General features: G+C 44.6%; 2 protein-coding genes across 2 annotated transcripts in view; both read left to right on the forward strand.

Annotated features, from left to right (window-relative positions):
• The window catches only part of MAPK1 (mitogen-activated protein kinase 1), a 122070-nt gene that overhangs the window by 74451 nt on the left and 26353 nt on the right, over positions 1-21266 (forward strand). The window contains exon 3 of the mRNA XM_089690602.1: positions 20532-20721. Coding sequence (XP_089546728.1) covers positions 20532-20721 — 190 coding nt within the window. The remainder of the gene's footprint in view (positions 1-20531; positions 20722-21266) is intronic.
• Positions 1812-3857, forward strand: LOC149451503 (uncharacterized). Its single transcript, XM_089690601.1, has 2 exons — positions 1812-2385; positions 2566-3857. Exons 1-2 carry the CDS (start codon positions 2338-2340, stop codon positions 3853-3855), a joined length of 1338 nt encoding a protein of 445 aa, XP_089546727.1. The 5' UTR covers positions 1812-2337; the 3' UTR covers positions 3856-3857.

A 21266-nucleotide genomic window follows, 5' to 3' on the forward strand; every position in this document is an offset into this window, starting at 1 on the left:
TGTCCCTTAATGCATATCAACTTTTTTTTTTGTGTGCGTGTGTTCGCATTTTGTGAACTTCAGCGTCTTGAAGCAGGAAAAACTGGGATTGGAATGGTTACATGACAGTTTTTGCTGCAATGCTGCACCAGGCCATAAATCAGTCCACCTTTCTGGCTATCCATTGTGGGATAGGATATACATATGCAAATATAGTTGTTTTGAGCATAATTTTGTGTTTTTTGTAATTAGTACTGTTGCACATATTTGCATCAGCATTTCTATGTATCTAAACACAGATGTGTACATTTATGGGTAGTGGTGGAAGTGAGTTTGGTTTAATCCTGTTCCTAATCCGAATAAGATTGTCTACTGGAAATGTATCAAATCTAACAATCTGCCAATCTACTAAGGGGACTGGGTAATTCATGAACACTGTTTTTCATCACACATGCATCATACATCATCCGTTTTAAGAACTGTATTTGAGTCACCTCCATCAGATCATCCCCTGCAAGAACCTTACAAGACATCAAATTGAAGAAGCTCTTCTAATAAACCAAATTCAGCAATTGTCCTAAGCTTATACTGACGCTGAAGGCAAAAGCCTCATTGTCTACTAAATTAACACCAACCTAGCATGGGCAGCTAGCCCAGAAAATGTTAAAGGCCTACTCCAGTCTGTGTAGAAATTCTCATTATGTACAGCGATAGGCTCATCTTGATCACAGCATTTATTTCACTCCTAATATATGCATTATATAATTCTGCCACAAATGTGCCTCATCAGGTCACAAGGAAGGCTTCTTCAACTCTTTCGATTGACTGCCATTGCTCACTATAGTGAACAGCAACCGATGGCATACCATCCCTGTTGTAGTCCCAAAAAGCTTTGCTGTGGTCTTTACCTCACCACAGCTAATAGTGAGTGAATCCTTATGGAAGATCTTTGGGATTTCCCCCTGCCCTATCAAGTGATTGCCTGGCTGCAGACCAGTCTGTCAGCAACTGTCCTGCAGAGACACCAAGTGTCACTACAGTTCAGAGGCACTGGGAAATATATTGGATAAGACATGCAAAAACTTTCGTTCTTTCAGAATCTGTCCATAGTAGAAAGCTCAGTTGCCTAGAACTGACATCACAGACAATATAAAGTAAGATTTCAGAGAAATTGTGATGCAAGTTTCATGTTTTAGGGTGTTGGAGCTCTGTGTGAGGGAGAGGAATCTATTACAGAAACGTTAATTTAATCCTGGAGTTCAGGATTGTGGAATTTAAAGTGGTTGTAAGGGTAATTTGTCTTTTAAATAACATACTTGTTTTGTGCGGTGGTCACAGAACAGCCTGAATCCTCTTCTCGGGTCCCCCATCAGTGCTCTGGGCTCCTCCTCCATTTGCCGCCATAGGATGCCATTTCCTATGATGGCACACATGTTGACTTGATCCTGAACCTTGCTCTGTGCATCTGACAGTGCGTCTCGGCCCTGCTCCCTCGTCACTGGTTTTGATTAACGGCAGCAGGACAGTGTGAGTTAGGAGACATGGGCACATTTACGGATATTAGATTAGGAGAAGTGGCTGTGTCCGTGCAGCCACTGTATTCCGACAGACATAAATGGGACTGTGTACACAGGGGTTCATGAGACACTTGTGCTTTCCTGTGCAGGTAAACAGGTCCTCAATCACTGCCACACCAATCCCAGTGTCACCATAAGGTCTCATTCACACAGGATGTGTCACTTACCTTGCGTTTGGGTTATGTTTTCCCCTACCGTCTTTCAGGCCAGCACTCTGAGAGACCTCGGCTCCTCCCCATCTGAGGAAACACCTCCACCTACAATAAAAAAGCTCCACTCCCCTCTGACCTCAGTTCAGGTGTTTCCTCCGGTGGGGAGACACGAGGAGGCGCAGGAGGACGATAGGGGAGCCGAGGGCCGGATAGCCGGCTGTGAGGCCCGACGCAGCCGGGAGTGAAGGCCGGAGTGTCCGGCTGCATATCCTCCCAGGGCAGGCTGCCAGCAGTGAGAGTGCATCCCGGGGGACGGGACAGGGCACTTACCTGCTCTTCGCCCCCCGGCCCCCTCCGGCGAGGGGGGGTGTCGGGGTGGCCGTGGTGAGGTCTGGGGAGGATCGGGGGGAGTTCCGCTCCTTCCCATGCTGGCGGTCTGAGGGCTTTGCCGGGCCGGACGTCGGGAGACGGCGGTTTCCGGCGGAAGGGGCGGGGCTTCGCCCAGGGCCGCGACTTCCGCTTCCGGTCGCGGCCTTCACACCACGGCGGCGCGAAATTCGAATGTGGCGGTGCGGTGCACAGCGGTCTGGGGGACAGACCTGCACCAGGCGACCACCCTCCGGTACGGGATGTCGGAGGCACCGGGACCAGGAGATGCCAGCACCAGCCAGTCGCAGGTAAGGTGCCTCAGTGAGGCCTCCCCTACCTGTGGGCCCCTAGCAGAAGGTAGGGCAAGGGGTCTGTGGTTTTTCAGGCCCTTGTTGCTCTGCCGGGAAGCAGGGGGGGGGGGGGGTGTTTAGTGTCGGACTGATTGGGCTTCCCCCCCCCCCCCCCCCTTTTTCTTTTGTGTCTTGCAGGGCAAGGCCCGAGCTAAACTTAGGCACCAGGAGCCCAAGCGGAGATGCCCTTCCTGTAAGGAAGTTCTAAAAGAATCTTGGCGAAAGGTTCTTTGTGGCCCATGTATACAGGGGTTGGTGAGGGAGGAGAAGCCGGAACAGGGGGACCTAGCTAGGTCAGTGAAGGAGTTGGCTACCACCTTCGACTCCTTCAAGTCCCTCATGGAGAGGTTTGCCCTCCCATTACCTACACTTCCCCCCCCCCCCCAGGTGGCTTCGGTGAGTCGTCGGGAACCCCTTATGACTGGGGAGGAACCAGTGGGGGACTCCCAGTCTGAGGAGGAATCAGCGGGTGAGGGTCCCTCAGAGGAAGGGAGGGGCCCCTCCCGGTATAAGTTGACCCTAGAGGAGGTTGATGAGCTCCTGGGGGCTATATACGAAACCCTGGACATTAAGGAGGAGGTTAAGGCCTTATCTCTCCACGACCAAATGTATCAGGGATTGGAGGAGCACCAGCACAGAATGTTTCCTGTGCATGACATTTTGGTAGACACGATTAAGAAGGAGTGGCAAGACCCGGAAAGGAAACCGTTCTTCTCAAAAGCGTTGAGGAGGAGGTTTCCGTTTTCGGAAGACCCGGAGGCGGTCTGGAACAAGAGCCCCAGGCTAGACGCGGCCTTTTCCCAAACAACCAGGAGAACTGACCTAGCGTTTGAGGACATGGGGGTCTTACCGGACTTATTGGACAGAAGGGCAGAGTCTCTCCTTAGGAAGGCCTGGGACTCGACCCTGTACAACCTGAAACCGGCCATGGCTACGACAGTGGTAGCCAGGAACTTAGAGTATTGGCTTACGCAATTACAGGCCCATATTGTGGCAGACTCTCCCAAGGAAAAAATCTTGGCCTCTTTTGAGACCCTTTTGCAAGGAGTGGGGTATATTGCGGATGCTTCCGCAGAGTCGGTGAGATTGGGGGCCAGGTCTGCTGCCCTGACCAATTCAGCCAGAAGGGCGCTGTGGCTAAAGACATGGCAGGGGGACATCACTTCAAAAGTTAGGTTATGCGGCATCCCCCTCACAGGAGACTGTCTGTTCGGCCCGGGGTTGGAGGAATTATTGGACCGGACAGCTGATAGGAAAAAGTCCTTCCCCCTCAAGAGGAAAATGCAGGAGGGGGGGACACGGAAGGCCCGCCCGGCAAAGAGGCTGAGCCTGCGACCGCCTGGTCAGGGTAGGTCGGCTGGACAGAGAGGTAGGGGAAGAGGGGGGGCGATTTTTCGCCCTCCTGAGCAGCCCCAAAAACCAAGGTGACTTGGTTCCTCCTGTGGGGGGAAGATTGGCGGCATTCCTCCCACAGTGGGAAGCCGTGGTCACCAGCCCCTTCATTTTGGATGTCATCCGAAGGGGTTACCGGTTAGAATTTCTGAGACCGCCACCCGAGACTTTTCTAGTGACGACCCGTCCAAGGGATCCGACGAAGGACGCGGCTCTGGTGGGCGCTTTGGAGATTCTGGAGTCCCAGGGGGTCATCTCCAGGGTTCCGGTAGCGGAGCGAGGGAAGGGAGTTTATTCCCATGTGTTTGTGGTTCAAAAGCCGTCTGGGGCGTTCAGACTGATTTTGAACCTGAAACCCTTGAACAAGTCAGTACGTTACCGGAGGTTCCGCATGGATTCCATTTTTACAATCAGGTCCCTAATCCCACCAGGTGCATTCATGGCATCCATAGACTTGAAGGACGCCTACCTACACGTGCCCGTGGCAGAAGCCTCTCAGAGGTTCCTCAGGTTGGCAGTGGGGGGGGAGGAAGGAATTCGACACTGGCAGTTCAGGGCTCTTCCATTCGGCCTTTCCTCCTCGCCAAGAGTATTCACCAAGGTTCTGTCGGAGGCACTGATTTCTATCCGCTTGAGGGGGATTTCAGTGGTGGCCTATCTGGACGATTTGCTGCTCTTCGCAGATTCAGAGGCTCACTTACGGCAAGACCTGGTTATAGTGAGGAACCATCTGGAAAGCTTGGGGTGGGTTTTGAATCTGGAGAAGTCCTGCCTGGTGCCTTCTCAGAAGGTGATTTACTTGGGCTACACTCTAGACTCGGTAGACCAAAAGACCAGCCTGACTTTGGAAAAGGTCACCAAGTTGGAGGCCGGAGTCAGATTACTGCAGGGGAGCAGGTCGATGTCCATAAGACAGGCCATGTCGGTACTTGGATTGCTGACAGCGTCCATTCCGGCAGTTCAGTGGGCAGGTCTGCATATGCGTCCCCTCCAGTTGTGGATCCTGAGGGTTTGGGACAGGAAGTGTCACTCCCTAGAACGCAGGGTCTTGGTGCCCCCCAGTGTGAAAAGGTCTCTATGGTGGTGGAGGAGATCGTCCAGCATAACTCAGGGGCTGTTGTGGTGCTTTCCGATTTCCGCGGAGGTCACTACGGATGCCAGCGCCAGGGGCTGGGGAGCCCACCTGGGAAATTTGGTGACTCAGGGGGAATGGTCCTTAGGGCAGAAGGACAAATCCTCGAATTGGAAGGAATTGAGGGCAGTGTGGGAGGCTCTGCACTCCTTCCAGGCGGAGGTCAGGGGCCGGCACGTGCGTGTCCTGACGGACAATGCCACGGCAGTGGCTTATATAAACAGGCAGGGAGGGACGCGGAGCAAGGCCCTCGGGGCCTTAGCGGCGACACTGTTGTCCTGGGCAGAACTGAATTTGGCGTCCCTGTCTGCGATACACTTAAAGGGGGAGCTGAACCAGAAGGCAGACTTCCTGAGCAGGACTCGGCTCAGGGAGTCGGAATGGGCCTTGAACCCCGATGTCTTTCAGGAGATTGTGCGAAGGTGGGGATCCCCGGATGTGGACCTTTTTGCCTCCGGAAGGAACAACAAGGTCCCAAATTTCTTCTCTCTATCCCGCTGGGACGGGTCCAGAGCGGTGGACGCATTAGGTCAGAGGTGGGACTACCGGCTTTGTTACGCCTTTCCCCCGGTTCCTTTGCTCCCCCTGGTCCTGAGGAAATTCAGGACAGAGGGGACCTCGTTAATACTGATAGCTCCCTTCTGGCCGCGGCGGGCGTGGTTTGCGACCCTGAAGAGTTTGGCCTCTCGTCCACCCTGGGAGCTGCCTCCAAGAGTGGATTTGTTAACACAGGGGCCGGTTCTTTGCCCCAGCATAGGAAGATTGCGGTTAACGGCCTGGTTTCTGAGCAGCAGCTCCTCTTAGAAAAGGGGTTCTCGCCTAGGGTGGTGGCGACATTACTGGCCAGTAGGAAGGAGGAGACCCAGGCCATTTATGGTAGGGTCTGGGGTTGCTTTACAGCCTGGTGTGACCGGACAGCTGTGGCAACCCATAGTTTGGTTTCTGTGTTGGAATTCCTGCAGGCGGGAGCGGACAAGGGATTGTCTGTCAGCACGCTCAAGGGCCAGGTCTCGGCCCTCAGTGTGTTCTTGGAGACGCCCCTGGCCAGGGAGGCGTTGGTGAGTAGGTTTTTCAAAGCTCTGGTGAGGCAGAGGCCTCCGAGGTCCAGACCATTTCCAGTGTGGGATTTGGCCAAGGTGCTCGGGGGGATGACTAGGGCTCCATTCGAGCCCTTGGAGTCCTGTCCGATAGGTGAGCTCACCATTAAGACTGCTTTTCTGGTGGCGATTACCACGGCGAGGAGGGTGTGTGAGATGGAGGCCCTCTCGATCAGAACACCCTATCTCCGTATTTTTTCAGACAGGATCGTTTTCAGACCAGACCCGTCCTTCATTCCGAAGGTAGCTCGGAGTTTCCAGAGGGAACAGGACATTGTCCTTCCCTCATTTTTTCCTGACCCGGTGGGGGTAGATCAGGAGAGGTATCACTGTTTAGATGTCAGAAGGTGCGTTCTCCAGTATCTAGAGAAATCTAGGGAGTTCAGAAGCACCGAATCCCTTTTTGTTTTTTTTAAGGGGGCTAGAAGAGGCAAGAAGGCGTCTAGAAGGACGCTGGCCAGCTGGCTGCGGCTGGCGATTACAGGAGCATATCAGGCAGAAGGCCTGGAGGTCCCGGAGGGTATCAAGGCACATTCCACCCGAGCTGTGGCGGCTACCCAGGCAGAGTTAGCAGGGGTTTCCCCAGGGCAGATTTGCAGAGCGGCAACATGGTCCAGCTATGACACATTTGCCAAGCATTACAGACTGGACCTGGTCTCGGTGCAGGAGCAGGACTTTGGTCGTAAGGTCTTACAAGCAGTTAGCCCGCCCGAAGGGTGAGTACTCGCTTATCCTCTCAGAGTGCTGGCCTGAAAGACGGTAGGGGAAAAACCAAGTTACACTTACGGTAACGTCTTTTCCAGGAGTCTTTCAGGCCAGCACCGGTTTCCCACCCACTGTTGATATTGGTTATGTGAAGATGGCTTATTATGATTATGTTGTCTCGCATTGTGTCTCCCCAGATGACCGGAGGATGCTTGGAGAACTGAGGTCAGAGGGGAGTGGAGCTTTTTTATTGTAGGTGGAGGTGTTTCCTCAGATGGGGAGGAGCCGAGGTCTCTCAGAGTGCTGGCCTGAAAGACTCCTGGAAAAGACGTTACCGTAAGTGTAACTTGGTTTTTTCTGCACGGAGATGTGCAGGCTGTTCCTCTGATGTGGGACAAAGACACAGCTGCTGCTCCCAATCTAACATCCATGCTGGTGCAAGACCCCCAATGCAGACAGTGTGATCCGCCAGTCTCGGTGTCCTCAATCACCACCACACCAGTGACCATGTCAGCAGACCAGTGCAGCCAACAATGTTCTTGATCACCAACACATCCGTACAGTGTCACAAGAACCAGTACAGCCAGTAACTGCATTCCTGCTCTTCTCCACACACCCCTTGCCTGTTTGACCACGTTTCTGCCTTCCATCTGGACTGATTCTTTGCCTGTTTATTGATCATGTCTCTGCCTGCCACCTGAACTGACCCATCTGCACATCTGCTCTCTACATTTCTTAAAGGCACCACTCCGTCGTCTGCAGTTAACTGCACTACTGGAACTACAGGAAGTCTTTTGTTGACCCTTTGTCTAGCCTCCTGTACCTCCTGACCAGTGAACATGGCATTCTTGTGGACAGCCACATATTGTAGTCTAGGCTTGTTTGCCTGATAGGAATGGGGACTGGTATAGGTGACGCTACTCTAAGTAAGCTATATTCTTTGGCCACTTGTGCAGAGGCGAGCATTAGATACAGTACACTGTGGGTTTTTTTTTTATACAGTTGGCTGATTTTACACAAGATGCTATGTCTGGTACATACCGTATTTTTCGCTCCATAAGATGTACCTGACCATAAGACGCACCTAGGTTTTAGAGGAGAAAAACAAGAAAAAAAAATATTCTGGACCAATGGACTGCGGACATAGTACAGGAGATGACCAGAGACTGCGGACATAGTACAGGAGATGACTAGAGACTGCTGACCTTTTGGGGAGGGAGCGAGAGCGGGTACCTGAATTTTACAGGTTCCCACTTCCGCGGAGTTGTCCTTCCCTCTTCTTCCCGCGCCGGCTTCTGTGACAACCGGGTGCCCACTGCGCATGTGCGAGAAGCGCTGCGCTTTGTGAATGGCGCGGCGCCTTCTGGGACCTGTGTTGTGTCCCAGAAGACACCAGACCATTCACAAAGCGCAGCGCATGCGCGGTGGACACCCGGCTGTCACAGAAGCCAGCGTGGGAAGTCTGTGCAGCGCTGGAGCGAGGAACAGGTAAGTCCCTGCAGGAGAAAACAGCTGAGGGGCCGGTATTTTGACATGGTGGCGGCAGAAATACCGGACCGGCCGCTTTATATTTGCTCCATAAGACACACTGACATTTCTCCCCCCTTTTTTTGGGGGAAAAAAATGCGTCTTATGGAGCGAAAAATACGGTAGTCCAAATATTGAAACCGTCTCACATGTGATATTCCCATAATTGAGAGGCATAGAACAATGTGCAGGGATGTGCAGTTCCTATCGCCCGATGCCCGGGACATGCAATTCGTGGTGTCAAGCAAGAGGGTTTTTTTTTTTTTTTTCCCCTTTTCTTTTTTACATTTAGCCCTGCTGCAGGCAAGCAGCAGGGTTTAGAGTCAATGGTCGGCTTTTTTGTAAACGCAATCCAAGCGACTATCTAGCTGCTGGATTGTTTTTACAAACTGTGGGGAAGGGACATCTCCCCACCCCCCCTTTCCTCCAACTGCCTTCTGCGGAATGTCCCATGCAACCAGGACACCCAATCGACCAGCCAGCGCTTCCCTCCGACTGATCATAGAGGTGGACAAAGACTAGAACCGCTCCAGTCTTGGTGTGAGCAGATGCTTTTAAGGGCAGAGGAGGGATCTGGGGTGTAATACACCCCCAGGTCTCTCCATAAAGAGTACCTGTCACTTCCTATTGCTTTCACAAGGGATGTTTACATTCCTTGTGACAGCAATGAATGTGATTTTTTAAAAAAAAGGCCTTGCCAAATAAAACTAAATCAGAAATAAAATTTGAAAGTGCCCCTGAAAAATTGCAAAACCCACCAACTTATTTTCTAGGGCCTCTGCTTTAAAAAAAAAAAAAAAAAAAATTGGAGGTTCTAAAATTTTCTAGCATAAAACAAACATTAAAACTTTGTCGCCGTAAAGCCCCTTTCATTTCTAAAATCCCCAGACATTTCTAAAAGCACCTCTGCTTAATAAAAAGCATCTTCCCCTTCCCTTCATATTTTCCATCCTGGATGTCTTTTGGGGTGTAATCCTATATCCATGTTTCATTTACTTTCAGCATTTTCAAAAACTTGTGGCAAAATGTCTTCAAAAGACTCACCATGCTGCTACTAATTTGTGGTATTTTCTACTGTCCTGGCACACTAGAGACTCCAAAGATGTGAGGTCAGGAAATTAGATGGATGCATAGTTTCGTGCCTCTAGAAACCTTAAGGTGCTCCTTGGATTTTGGGCCCCCTCTATGTGGCTGGGCTGTGAAAGTCTTGTACATGTGGTATTGCTAAACTTGGTAGGAGTAATGGAATGTGTTTTGTGTATTTCTAAGTATGTGCATGCTCGGTTTTAGAAATATCTTATGAATAGGCAGTTTTATTTTATATGTCAATCTGTTTGTTAGATTTTCCAAAAGTACAGAAGGAAGAAACCTTTGTAAGATCCTAAACGGTCTCGTAAAAAATACAGGAATATATGACCAATAAGGCTCATGACCGCTCTTGTCAGTCTCTAATCATCCCAAGAGCAAAATGGCAAACTAAGTGGTCTATGCCCCTACTGTCTAGCTAGCACTCCACAAGGCAGGGGAAACTGATAGCTTTAGATCTCAGTGGGTTTATTAAAAATAATTGGAAATATAACCGTGGCAAATGCCTCATAGAATGTAATGAGGTTCTCTGGATGCTATTATAATAAGAATGAGAATACATCAAGAGCGTCTAGAGAGGCAAATCAAAAGATCCTTAGACTTCAAGCCCCAATGCCAGAGGTCCCTCTGGTATACATTGTCAAATATAGGTATGGTAAACCGATATCTGCAGGACATCAGTACAAAATTGCTCTACAGTAAACTTGGCTAACATATTGACAACTTTATTTAAAAAAAAAAAAAAAAAAAACCCACAATTTTATTTTCTTTTATGCATTTTCCAAAAATGAATGGCAAATAAGACTCACAATGCCTTTTAGAAGATACTTTGGAATGTTTGCTTTCCATATTGTGGTCATTTTGTCCGTTTCCACTGTCTCCATAGCCTCCAAAAATTTGATAGGTAGTCAGGAAATTAGATGCATACATTTATGGATCTAGAATATCTAGTGGTGCTGTTTGGTTTTTGTGCCTCTGTGTGGCCTGGCTGAAAGTCTCACATGTTATCCCTATATTTGGGAAGAATAGCAAAATGTGTTTTATGTTGTAATTGTAAACACTGTTCAACAGGTAAAAAGTTTTGGGCATAAAATTAGCTAATCTTACATAATTTTGGGGTCCTGAAAACGAAAATGACCCTAAAAAATGTTGATTGGCTCTAGTTTCCATGATATATTCACCCATCTAATGACGTAAGCCATTCAAAATTATGATGCAACTTCAGCTGCATATTGCGCAATTGATACTGGTGACCAATAGAAAATTGCATGTATACTGAGATGATGCAATATTAGCCTTTAATTGCATCACTTCACTGCATAAAAGCTGCAGTATCTGTAGCTGATTGTAGTTCGACAGCGTCTTTACATTTCGTTTTATGCTTATATAGGCTACTCAGTAATGCCTCGAACTTGTGTGAATAAAGCAGATAATTTCTGCTATATCTGCGGTGAAATAACTTTTATCTCACAAAAAAGGAGGATAACAGGAATGATTAAGAAAGCCTATAACTTGTATTTTGGCTGCAAGATAGGAGACCAGGACAAGAGCTGGGCACCACATATATGCTGCAATTCTTGTGGGACGGCACTGGAGCAATGGTTGAATGGAAAAAAGGCATCTATGCCTTTCGCTGTGCCAATGATTTGGAGAGAGCCAACAGATCATGTTAGTAATTGTTACTTTTGTATGGTGCCTCCAATTGTAAAAGGGCTAAATAAGAAGAAAAAGTTATCTGTGCACTATCCAAATATTCCATCGGCAATACGTCCAGTTCCTCATGGAGAGGGGCTACCAATTCCTAAAGCACCAGAATCCTTCGTGGTTGAGTCAAGTGAGGAAGAACCTGAAGCGTGTAGTCACGTGCAGTTGTAAGAGAGAGCCCTTTCCTCGAATACAAGAGAAAAGCCAAGAGAAGCAAAACCGACACAAACTGAAGACAAAACTAGTGAGAATCCTAAGTATTAAAATGATTCAACTTAGCTTATGGCTATAATTTTTCTTGGTAATCCTATGCAATATATTATGCCATTTAGGCTTTGTTATGTAGTCAATATCACTTGCTTTATATTTGTGGAAAGACATCTATCTATATAATTATTGTGCATTATGTAGTCATTACGCCTATAGTAGAAAACTTTCCGTTTACAGAAAAACTAGAGCCAATTGACAAATTTCATTGTTATATTTGAACTCAGAATGTGAAATTCATTAAGAAATGGATCCTTTTGTTTCCAAAACTGGCAAACAATAAAAATTTGTTGAACAGTGAAATATGCCTATGCTGTGAGTGAGATATGCTAAAATGACAGTTTTCTGAAAAACACATTATTTCATCATTTCCTTAAAAACTGTGGCAAAAAAATTACAACTCAAAAAAACCTCACTTTTCCTCGTATTAAATACATCGGACTGTCTACTGTCCAAAAAGGCAGTCATTTTGAGGGTATTTGTACTGTCCTGGCATTTAAGGGTCTCAAGCACGCACATGAACTTTAATGGCATCCCAGTCTTAGTCCATAGGATTCAGTATTGAGTTGGACCACCCTTTGCTGCTATAACAGCTTCATCTCTGGGAAGGCTGTCCACAAAGTTTAGGAGTGTCTATGGGAATGTTTGACCATTCTTCCTAAATCACATTTGTGAGGTCAGGCACTGATGTCAGACGAGAAGGCCTGGCTCGCAGTCTCCACTCTTATTCATCCCAAAGGTGTTCTGTTGGTTTGAGGTCAGGACTCTGCAGGCCAGTCAAGTTTCTCCACGCCAAACTCGCTCATCCATGTTTTATGGACCTTGTTTTGTGCACTGGTGCGCAGTCATGTTGGAACAGGAAGGGGTCATCCCCAAACTATTCCCACAAAGTTGGGAGCATGAAATTGTTCAAAACACCTTGGTATGCTGAGGCCTTAGGAGTTCCCTTTACTGGAACTAAGGGGCAAAGCCCAACCCCTGATGAACTTCACACCATAATCCCCCCCTTCCACCAAACTTTACACTTGGTACAATGCAGTCAGGCAAGTACCGTTCCCCTGACAGCCACCAAACCCAGACACTTCTGTTGGATTGCCAGACAGATAAATGTGATTCCTCACTCCAGAGAACACATTTCCTCTGCTCTAGAGTCCACTGGCGGCGTGCGTTACACCACTACATTCGATGCTTTGCATTGCACTTGGTGATGTAAGGCTTGGATGCAGCTGCTTGGCCATGGAAACCCATTCTATGAAACTCTGTACGCACTGTTGTGCTAATCTGAAGGCCACACGTACTTTGGAGGTCTTTAGCTATTGACTGTGAAGACAGTTGGCGACTACTGCGCACTTTGCCTTTCAACTTGCACTGACCCCGCTCTGTCATTTTTACATGGCCTACTACTTTGTGGCTGAGTTGCTACAGTTCCACTTTGCCTTTCAACTTGTACTGACCCCGCTCTGTCATTTTACATGGCCTACTACTTGGTGGCTGAGTTGCTACAGTTCCCAGTTGCTTTCACTTTGTTATAATACCACTACCAGTTGACCATGAAATATTTAGTAGCAAGGAAATTTGACAGATGGACTTGTTGCACAGGTGGCAACCTATCGTGGTACCAGGCTTGAATTCACTGAGCTCCTGGGAACAACCCATTCTTTCTCAAATGTTTGTAGAAGCAGTCTACATGCCTAGGTGCATGGTTTTATACACCTGTACCCATGGAGGTGATTGAAACACCTGAATCTAATGATTTGGAGAAGTGTCCCAATACTTTTGGCTAGGGATGCACCTAAATTTCGGCCACCAATAGGAACAAATTTAGCTGATACAGGTGCAAATGCAGGAGACTGTGTGTACTGCAGATGTGATTTGGGGGGGGGGGGGGGCAGCAGAGAGAGGATGGAGAGGAGCAGTTTATACAGAGAGGCTCCCTCACTGGCTGTCACTATATGTCAGTGCCTGGTCTTAAATGTAATTCACTTTCCCCCAGCTAAAAAAAAGTTTAATTTTAGTTTCTTTCCTGAGACAAAAGAAACAGTTTCCTTTAGCTCTGGGGAAAGTGACAGCTAATTGTGAGCTATAGTGAAGAAAAAAAAAAGCTGGCAATTGCATTTAAAAATCGGCACCGACATACAAGTGAAACTCGAAAAATTAGAATATTGTGCAAAGGTTAATTTATTTCAGTAATGCAACTTAAAAGGTGGAACTAATATGAGATACTCATTACATGCAAAGCAAATAGTTCAAGCCGTGATTTGTCATAGTTGTGAAGATTATGGCTTACAGCTCATGAAAACCCCAAATCCACTATCTCAGAAAATTAGAATATTGTGAAAAGGTGCAATATTCTAGGCTCAAAGTGTCCCACTCTAATCAGCTAATTAAGCCATAACACCTGCAAAGGGTTCCTGAGCCTTTAAATGGTCTCTGTCTGGTTCAGTAGGAATCACAATCATGAGACAGACTGCTGACCTGACAGTTGTGCAGAAAACCATCATTGACACCCTCCATAAGGAGGGAAAGCCTCAAAAGATAATTTTGCCACAGGCTGATAGCTTCCATGCCACGCCGGATTGAGGCAGTAATTGCTGCAAAAGGGGCCCAAACCAAGTACTGAGTGCATATGTATGCTTATACTTTTCAGAGGTCCGATATTGTTCTATGTACAATCCTTGTTTTATTGATTGCATGTAATATTCTAATTTTCTGAGATTGTGGATTTGGGGTTTTTATGAGCTGTAAACCATAATCATCACAATTATGACAAATCACGGCTTGAACTATCTTGCTTTGCATGTAATGAGTCTATCTCATATATTAGTTTCACCTTTTAGGTTGCATTACTGAAATAAATGAACTTTTGCACGATAGTCTAATTTTTTGAGTTTCACCTGTATAGTGACAGCCAGTGAGGGAGCCTCTCTGTATACACTGCTCCCTCACTGTATACACTGCTCGTCTCCTAGCACACACTGCCCCCTACTGTTAGGACCTGTCACTTATGCTATCACATACGGGACTATTGGTCCACTATGTGATAGCAATAAAATCATAGGTTAAAAAAAAAAAATGCATGAAAGTAGGGAAAAAAAAAAATTGGAGCCTCCCCACCCCCACATACGCAAATGTTTCAGTTTTCGGCCACATGCATTCTGAGTTTTGGTATCGTTTTTGGCACCAGAATTTTTATTTTCTTGCACCACTACTGGTGATTACCCGCCGGAGCCTGGTGATTGCCGACAATGTAAACAATGCAGCTCTCCTCCCTGTTCGTTTGGGCACACTGATCAGGATGGCTGAGCGCAGCCATCCCGAACAATGTGCTTACAGTGACGCACACAACCCCCCCTCCACCCCCAAATAAGATATTCCCCTCACACAGTTAACCCTTTGCCTCCCAATGTTAACCCCTTCCTCCCCAGTGCCATTAGTACAGTGCCAGTGTTTGGTTTTTTTTTGCTTGCACGGATCACTGTATTGGTATCACTGGGGATGTCCATGACCCCATGTCAGAATGTCCACCGCAGTCCTGTCATAAGTCGCTGATCGCCGCCATTAGTATGAAAAAAAGTCAGTATCTATATTGCCATTTGTAGACGCTATAACTTACACGTAAACGAATTGATTTACACGTATTGGGATTTTTTTTTTTTCAGCAAAGACATGCCACAGATTACATTTTGGCATAAATTTCTGACGAAATTTGGTTTTAAAATTTTAAACTGGACATGTTTTATAGCAATAAGTCCAAAATGATTGGGTTTTTTTTCTCAAAATTGTTGGCCTTTTTTCTTTTTTCTTTTTTTTTATATAAATATATAGCATGAGAAATAAAAACGCACAGGCAATCAAATACCTCCGGAAAAAAAAAACTCAATTTGTGGGGGGAAAAAAGGATGCAAATTTCATTTGAGTGCAGCGTATGACCGCGCAATTGTCAAAGTATTGCAGTGCTGTAACGCAAACCGCTTCTGTAAATGCTTCCTGACCACCTTATAGCAGAAATACTGCTACAGGGCGGCATGGGTGCGCAAAATCACATGTATATATGTGATTTGCGCTCCCATGGTTTTCACGTCCCTCCCAGATAGCGTCAGATTGCCCATCAGTACACCAGTAATCACATTTAACCCCTTGATTGCCTGAAACACGCTCATACACAATAAACCTCCATTGCTAGTATAGTGACTGAACGGATCAATATCCTTGATCAGATCAGCACTATACAAGCGTTCACATTAGTGTCCCCAAAATCACAGCGTTAGTGGGATCAGCCCCGGCACCTGCGTTTAGCCCCTAAGCTTACCTCTCCCCCAGTAAGTGCAGTGTCTGGTCACTGTCACTTGATACATTGCACACAAAAGCACAGTGTTCGCAGAATCAGCACCTGTACTTCCCCCATTCACTGCCCAACCCGGAATTCAGGTGGAAACAGCAAATTGAACTTCTTCCCTTGATTTTTTGGAACTGTTTTTCATGGAAGATCTGTATGCATTGATTGTGGATCAAAGTAATTTATATGCACAAAAATTTATCGCTGCCAACCCAAATTCAAACCTTGCCAGACCATTTGCATGGAAACCCATTGCGGTTTCCATATTTTAATTTTTTTGGGCCTTACCATCAACATGGGCATTACTTTAAAAAAAAAAAAAAAAAAAAAATTGAGGTTGTTGTATTGGGCCACAGACCCGATTCATCATATGCCTGTGTTCTCTGCTGCTATGGCCAGGCATAGATATGAGAGTATAATGTGTTTTATGCATTTCAAAGACAACACACTCTGTCGTCCTCGAGGTGACCATGAATTTGACCAGCTCCACAAAATTCAGCCCCTCTTAAATCACCTTAACCAAAAATTTGCAGATGTCTCTACTCCCCAGCAAAAATCTGCGTTGATGAGTCCCTCATTAATTTTTCTGGCTGCCTTCCGTTCAATTTCTCCTCAGCAAGCGTGCCAGATACAGGGTCAAGATGTATAAGACCTGTGAGAGGGCAACAGTCTATACATATGTTTCGGATTTATGAGGGAAAAGAGTCACGTGGAGCCCCCCGGATGCCCAGACTACATGGGGAGCAGTGGCAAGATAGTTTGGAACTTGGTATCATCCTTTTTCCATATGGGGTACCACTTATACGTGTACAATTTTTATTCAAGCGTGCCACTAGTTAGACATTTGTACAATCTTGGAATTGGTGCATGTGGCACCATGCAACCTAATGTGTGGCCATCATTAAAAGTGGGTGGATGCAGGGCGGTATATTCTAATAGTGGGCATACCACACACTATTTCTGGCAGAGATTTCTTCCTTCGGGAGAATGCAGCCGGTGTTTCTGCCAGATGACCATAGAGCTGAATGGAGACCGGAATGGTGCCAATCATCTCTATAGTCTGAGAAATCGGAAGCTACGAGCATTTCATCACTTCAGTTTCGCAGGATATAAACGGCGCCATTTGTAAATTGGGAAAGCATATGACAATGCCCTCTGAAGTTATAGGGGATATTTGCATTCCCTCTGGTAGCATTAAAAGTGATGAAAAAAAAAACATGAAAGGGACAGTGTAAAAATAATTTTAGAAAATCAAAATAACTTCAACAAAAAAACATGAAAGGGACTGCCGATATGTAAACAGCGGTTGCTCCATGCATGTGTGGTAGGGCAGTAGTTCTAGCACTAGACCTCTGTAGATCTAAAATGGTAGCTTGTAAAGGCTTTTAAATCGTTGTCTATGGGTATTAAAAATGTATGCAGTTTGTCGCCATTTTACAGGGCATGCGTAATTATAAAGCATGTCATGTTTGGTATCCATTTACTCGGCATACCACCATCTTTTATATATTACCAAATAATTGCCCAATATATTGTGTTTTTGTGCATTAAAAGTTAAAAAAAAAGTGTATTTGCAAAAAATCTGTGTTTGAAAAATCTCTGCGCTAGTACTATGTGACATAAAAAAATTGCAGCACGCACCATTTTATTCACTAATGTGTCTGCTTTAAAAAAAAGATTTGGGGGTTCAAAGTAATTTCCTAGCAAATACTTTTTCTTTTCTTTTTTTTTTTTTTTTTATGGGAACACAGTGTCAGAGAAGGCTTGATCTTCAGGTGGTTAGAAGAGTGAATAATGTGTGGCTTTATCTTCTAATTCCCCCACCCCCATAACGACCCCTTTTTGGAAAGTAGACACCCCAAACTATTTGCTGAGAGGCATGTTGAGTCAATAGAATTTTTTTTTTTTTTTTAACCACAAGCTCTTGGGAATATGACAAAAAAAAGTATTTTATTTTTTTTACACACATTGTCTCTGATTTTTTTGCTCACACATGGCATGGGTATATGTAGAATTACGCCCCAAAATACATTCTGCTACTTCTCCCGAGTATGGGGGTACCACATATGAGACTTTTTGGCAGTCTAGCCAAGTAAAGGACCCCAATATCCAATAAGCACCTTCAGAATAGACATCCCAAAGAATTGATAAGCATTGAGTATTGTGCAGGTCTCCTTTGTTGCCACAAGTTTTTGGAAAATGAAGAAAACAAACAAAAACTTGTAATATATATATATATATATATATATATATATATATATATATATATATATATATATATATATATATATATATATATATATATATATATATATATATGTGTGTGTGTATGTATATGTGTGTATATATATATATATGTATATATATATATAATATAATATAATTTTTTTTTTTTTTTTTCAAAACCTTGAGAAAAAAATACCATGCCTCTTTTTAAATTCCTTGGGGTGTTCCAAAAAGGGGTCATTTGGGGGGGGTTTGGTGCTATCCTGGCATTTCAGGGCCTCCGAAAACTGTGATGGGTAGTGAGGAAGTGAAATGAGGAAGTTACGCACCTTCAGGCTTTCAAAGTAGGATTGGCTCCCAAAAAGTCTCACGTGGTATCCCCATACTCTGTAGAAGTAGCAGAATGTATTTTGGGTTGTAATTCCACATGTACCCATGGCTTGTGTGAGAGATATATAATTTAAATGACAACTTTGTGTAAAAAAAATAAATGAATGTATGTCATTTTCCAAAAATTTGTGGAAAAAGAAAAATCTTCCATGGACTCGATATGTCTCTCAGCAGATATCTTACGGTGTCTACTTTCCGAAAAGAGGTCATTTGGGGGTGTTTGTACTATCCTGGTATTATAGCACCTCAAGAAATGTGATGGGAGTCAGTAAAAGCTGTGTAAATTCCATTATAGCATACAAAGCAATCCATATACACTTACTGGGATTTTTTTTTTTTTAGCCAAAAACGTGTAAGCAGAATACATTTTGGCCTAAATTTATGACAATTTGAGTTTTTGGATATTTTTTATGACAGAAATGAGAAAAAAATATTTTTTTCTTTAAAAAAAAAAAAAAGACTTTTTTTTTTTAATTCAAAATTTGTTTAGCGCCAAAAATAAAAAGTGCACAGTTAATCAGATACCAACGAAAGAAAGCTTTGTGTGAAAAAAGGATGTAAATTTATTTTATGTACCATATTGCATGAATGCAATTCTCAGTTAAACTAGTGCAGCGCTGTATAGCAAAAATAAAAAAAAATGCTGTAAATTTGCTGTATCTATACCATAGTAGTAGACGCTATAACTTTCACACAAAGCAATCAATATACACTTAGGGTTGTTTTTTTTTTTTTTATATACCAAAAACATGTAGCAGAATACATTTTGGCCTAAATTTTATTACTAACTTTGAGTTTACTATATATTTTTTATAGCTGAAAGTAAAAAAAAATTGTTTTTCTTCAGAATTTTCGGTCTTTTTTTTTGTTTCTAGTGCGAAAAATAAAGAGCGCACAGGTGATCAAATACCACCGAAAAAAATGCTGTATTTGTGTGGAAAAAAAGGATGTAAATTTGGTTTGGGTACAGCATTGCATGACCGTGCAATTATCAGTTGAAATAGTGCAGTGCCGAGTAGCAAAGAGAGTACTGGTCAGTAGAGGGGGTAAATGCTTAGGATGGCAAGTGGTTAATCCCTCAAGCTGTCAGAGTTCCTTAAACGGGATCCCTCCACCGATGCCTTTCATTGAGCACCTGGAGCAAGTGTCTGGAGTCCTGATCTTTTGTTGTAATGGCTTGTTACAAGCCTCTAAGCTTGCGTTTTGCGCTTGGGACTGATATCCAGGAAAATGCAGCCACTCTGGTTGTGTAGTTTGGACACTGAAGCTGTATCTCTTTGGCCTTGCTTGACAGTGATTAGCGTGCATCATTTCCATAAAGGTTGGGGTATGTTTGCTGCAGAAAATTTAACTAATGTGAGGAACACATGAAGGCAGAGAACGTACAACCTATTTGGACAGTTTACTCACTGCTGGCTGTCTCTGTTGAGGTGATTTTCTTAATAATCGGAACAGAAAAGCACAGTTTAGTTTAACTCACAGATGGCAATAAATACCTGAAAAGTTGTTTCTTGATGTATCCAACATTTTCCAATTTGTTCTGGAGTTCCACTTTTCGCTAGAACCTCACAGCTATTGCCAGAGAAAAATATTCCCACGTTAAAAGGAAACAGCCATTTTTAGTCAGAAATGTATTTATTCATTCATTTACCAGTGAAAGTTTTAGAAATGCGTGTTTATTTGGCTTTGCTTCCCTCAAGCGCATTACTGAAATGGAGAGCCCATGTCTTTTTGAGCCTCACCACCCCAAAGTTCTCAAAGAAAAGCTAAATAAGGTTTGAGTAAGCCCGTACAAATATAGTTTAAGAATGAATATTCACATTTTTGCTGAAGGTAAGTGGCTCTCTAAAGCCACATTTTGGGCAAACAGTGTCACGCTGGCAGGGCAAGGGCACTCAGAGGATCCGGCAGGAACTAAATACAGAAGAGAGAAGGTTCATGACTACAGCATCATGTGACTGTGGCTTTAGGTAACTAAAAAGGGCATATTCACAGGAGTAATTTTCAGTCAGTCGGGGATTGGGACAGAGGGGTGAGAAAAGGACATAGTTTTATTCTGGGGAAGGGCTTTCACCTGTGCATAGGAAATTTATTTTTGTGCAAGCTCTGACATTGTCCTGGTAAACCACCGGCGGTGCTTGTACTCCCAGTACTAAAGAGACCACAAAAAATGTGAAGGTTGCATGACCGAATAAAGCTTGGTTTCTCAAGTGTTTACCTGCCTTAACATAAGCATTACCAGATACATCGTTCAGGACCTTATGGAGACCGATCTGTACAAGCTCCTAAAGACACAACACCTTAGCAATGACCACATCTGTTATTTTCTCTACCAAATCCTGAGAGGGCTAAAGTACATTCATTCAGCCAATGTTTTACATCGTGATCTTAAACCATCAAACTTGCTGCTAAACACTACCTGTGATCTGAAGGTATGCACTTATGTTATACTGTAGCTACAAGGATAAAATCCTGTTCCCTGGTAAAGGAATTCTGATTGTGGCTTTTGCCACGTGTGTGCTTGCTATACCATATTTATTTTATTTTTTTTATTGTTTATGCAGACTCTCCCAGTTGTGGCGTTTCACTTTAAAGAACGTTCGAGAATATCTTGGCCAGTTATATAAAATTGTTTAAGACTGAATTATTTTCATTCAGTCCTTTTACACTGGTGAACTTAAGGTCTCCTTTTATAGACCAAACTTTTTTTGACTTTGGAGTGGAAAATGTTTACAGCCTCTAAGAATTTATTACAGTGTCTTATCTCCTTAGAGATTTTTACTCATATCTTGTCAGGACAGGAAGTGATAGGAAATCTCTCCAAACAAAAATACAGCAGAATGAGGAAGAATTAGAGTTTGTTACAATTTTGTATTGCTGTTTTTTGGTCTTTCCTGTCCCAGTCAGACAGTTTAATTACTACCCATTCTGTCCAAATTATTATATGGTGATATAGCATATTATGATGGAAACAAAT

The sequence above is a fragment of the Staurois parvus genome, unplaced genomic scaffold (assembly GCF_062004578.1).
Source record: "Staurois parvus isolate SC_StPar_1 unplaced genomic scaffold, SC_StPar_1.0 ptg000535l, whole genome shotgun sequence".
NCBI lineage: Eukaryota > Metazoa > Chordata > Amphibia > Anura > Ranidae > Staurois > Staurois parvus.

Excerpts from the sequence above, each read along its gene's own strand:
- LOC149451503 (XM_089690601.1), top strand. The coding sequence starts at position 2,338 with ATGTCGGAGGCACCGGGACCAGGAGATGCCAGCACCAGCCAGTCGCAG. Across the intron at positions 2,386-2,565 it reads CCAGCACCAGCCAGTCGCAG|GGCAAGGCCCGAGCTAAACT; the intron begins GTAAGGTGCCTC and ends TGTGTCTTGCAG.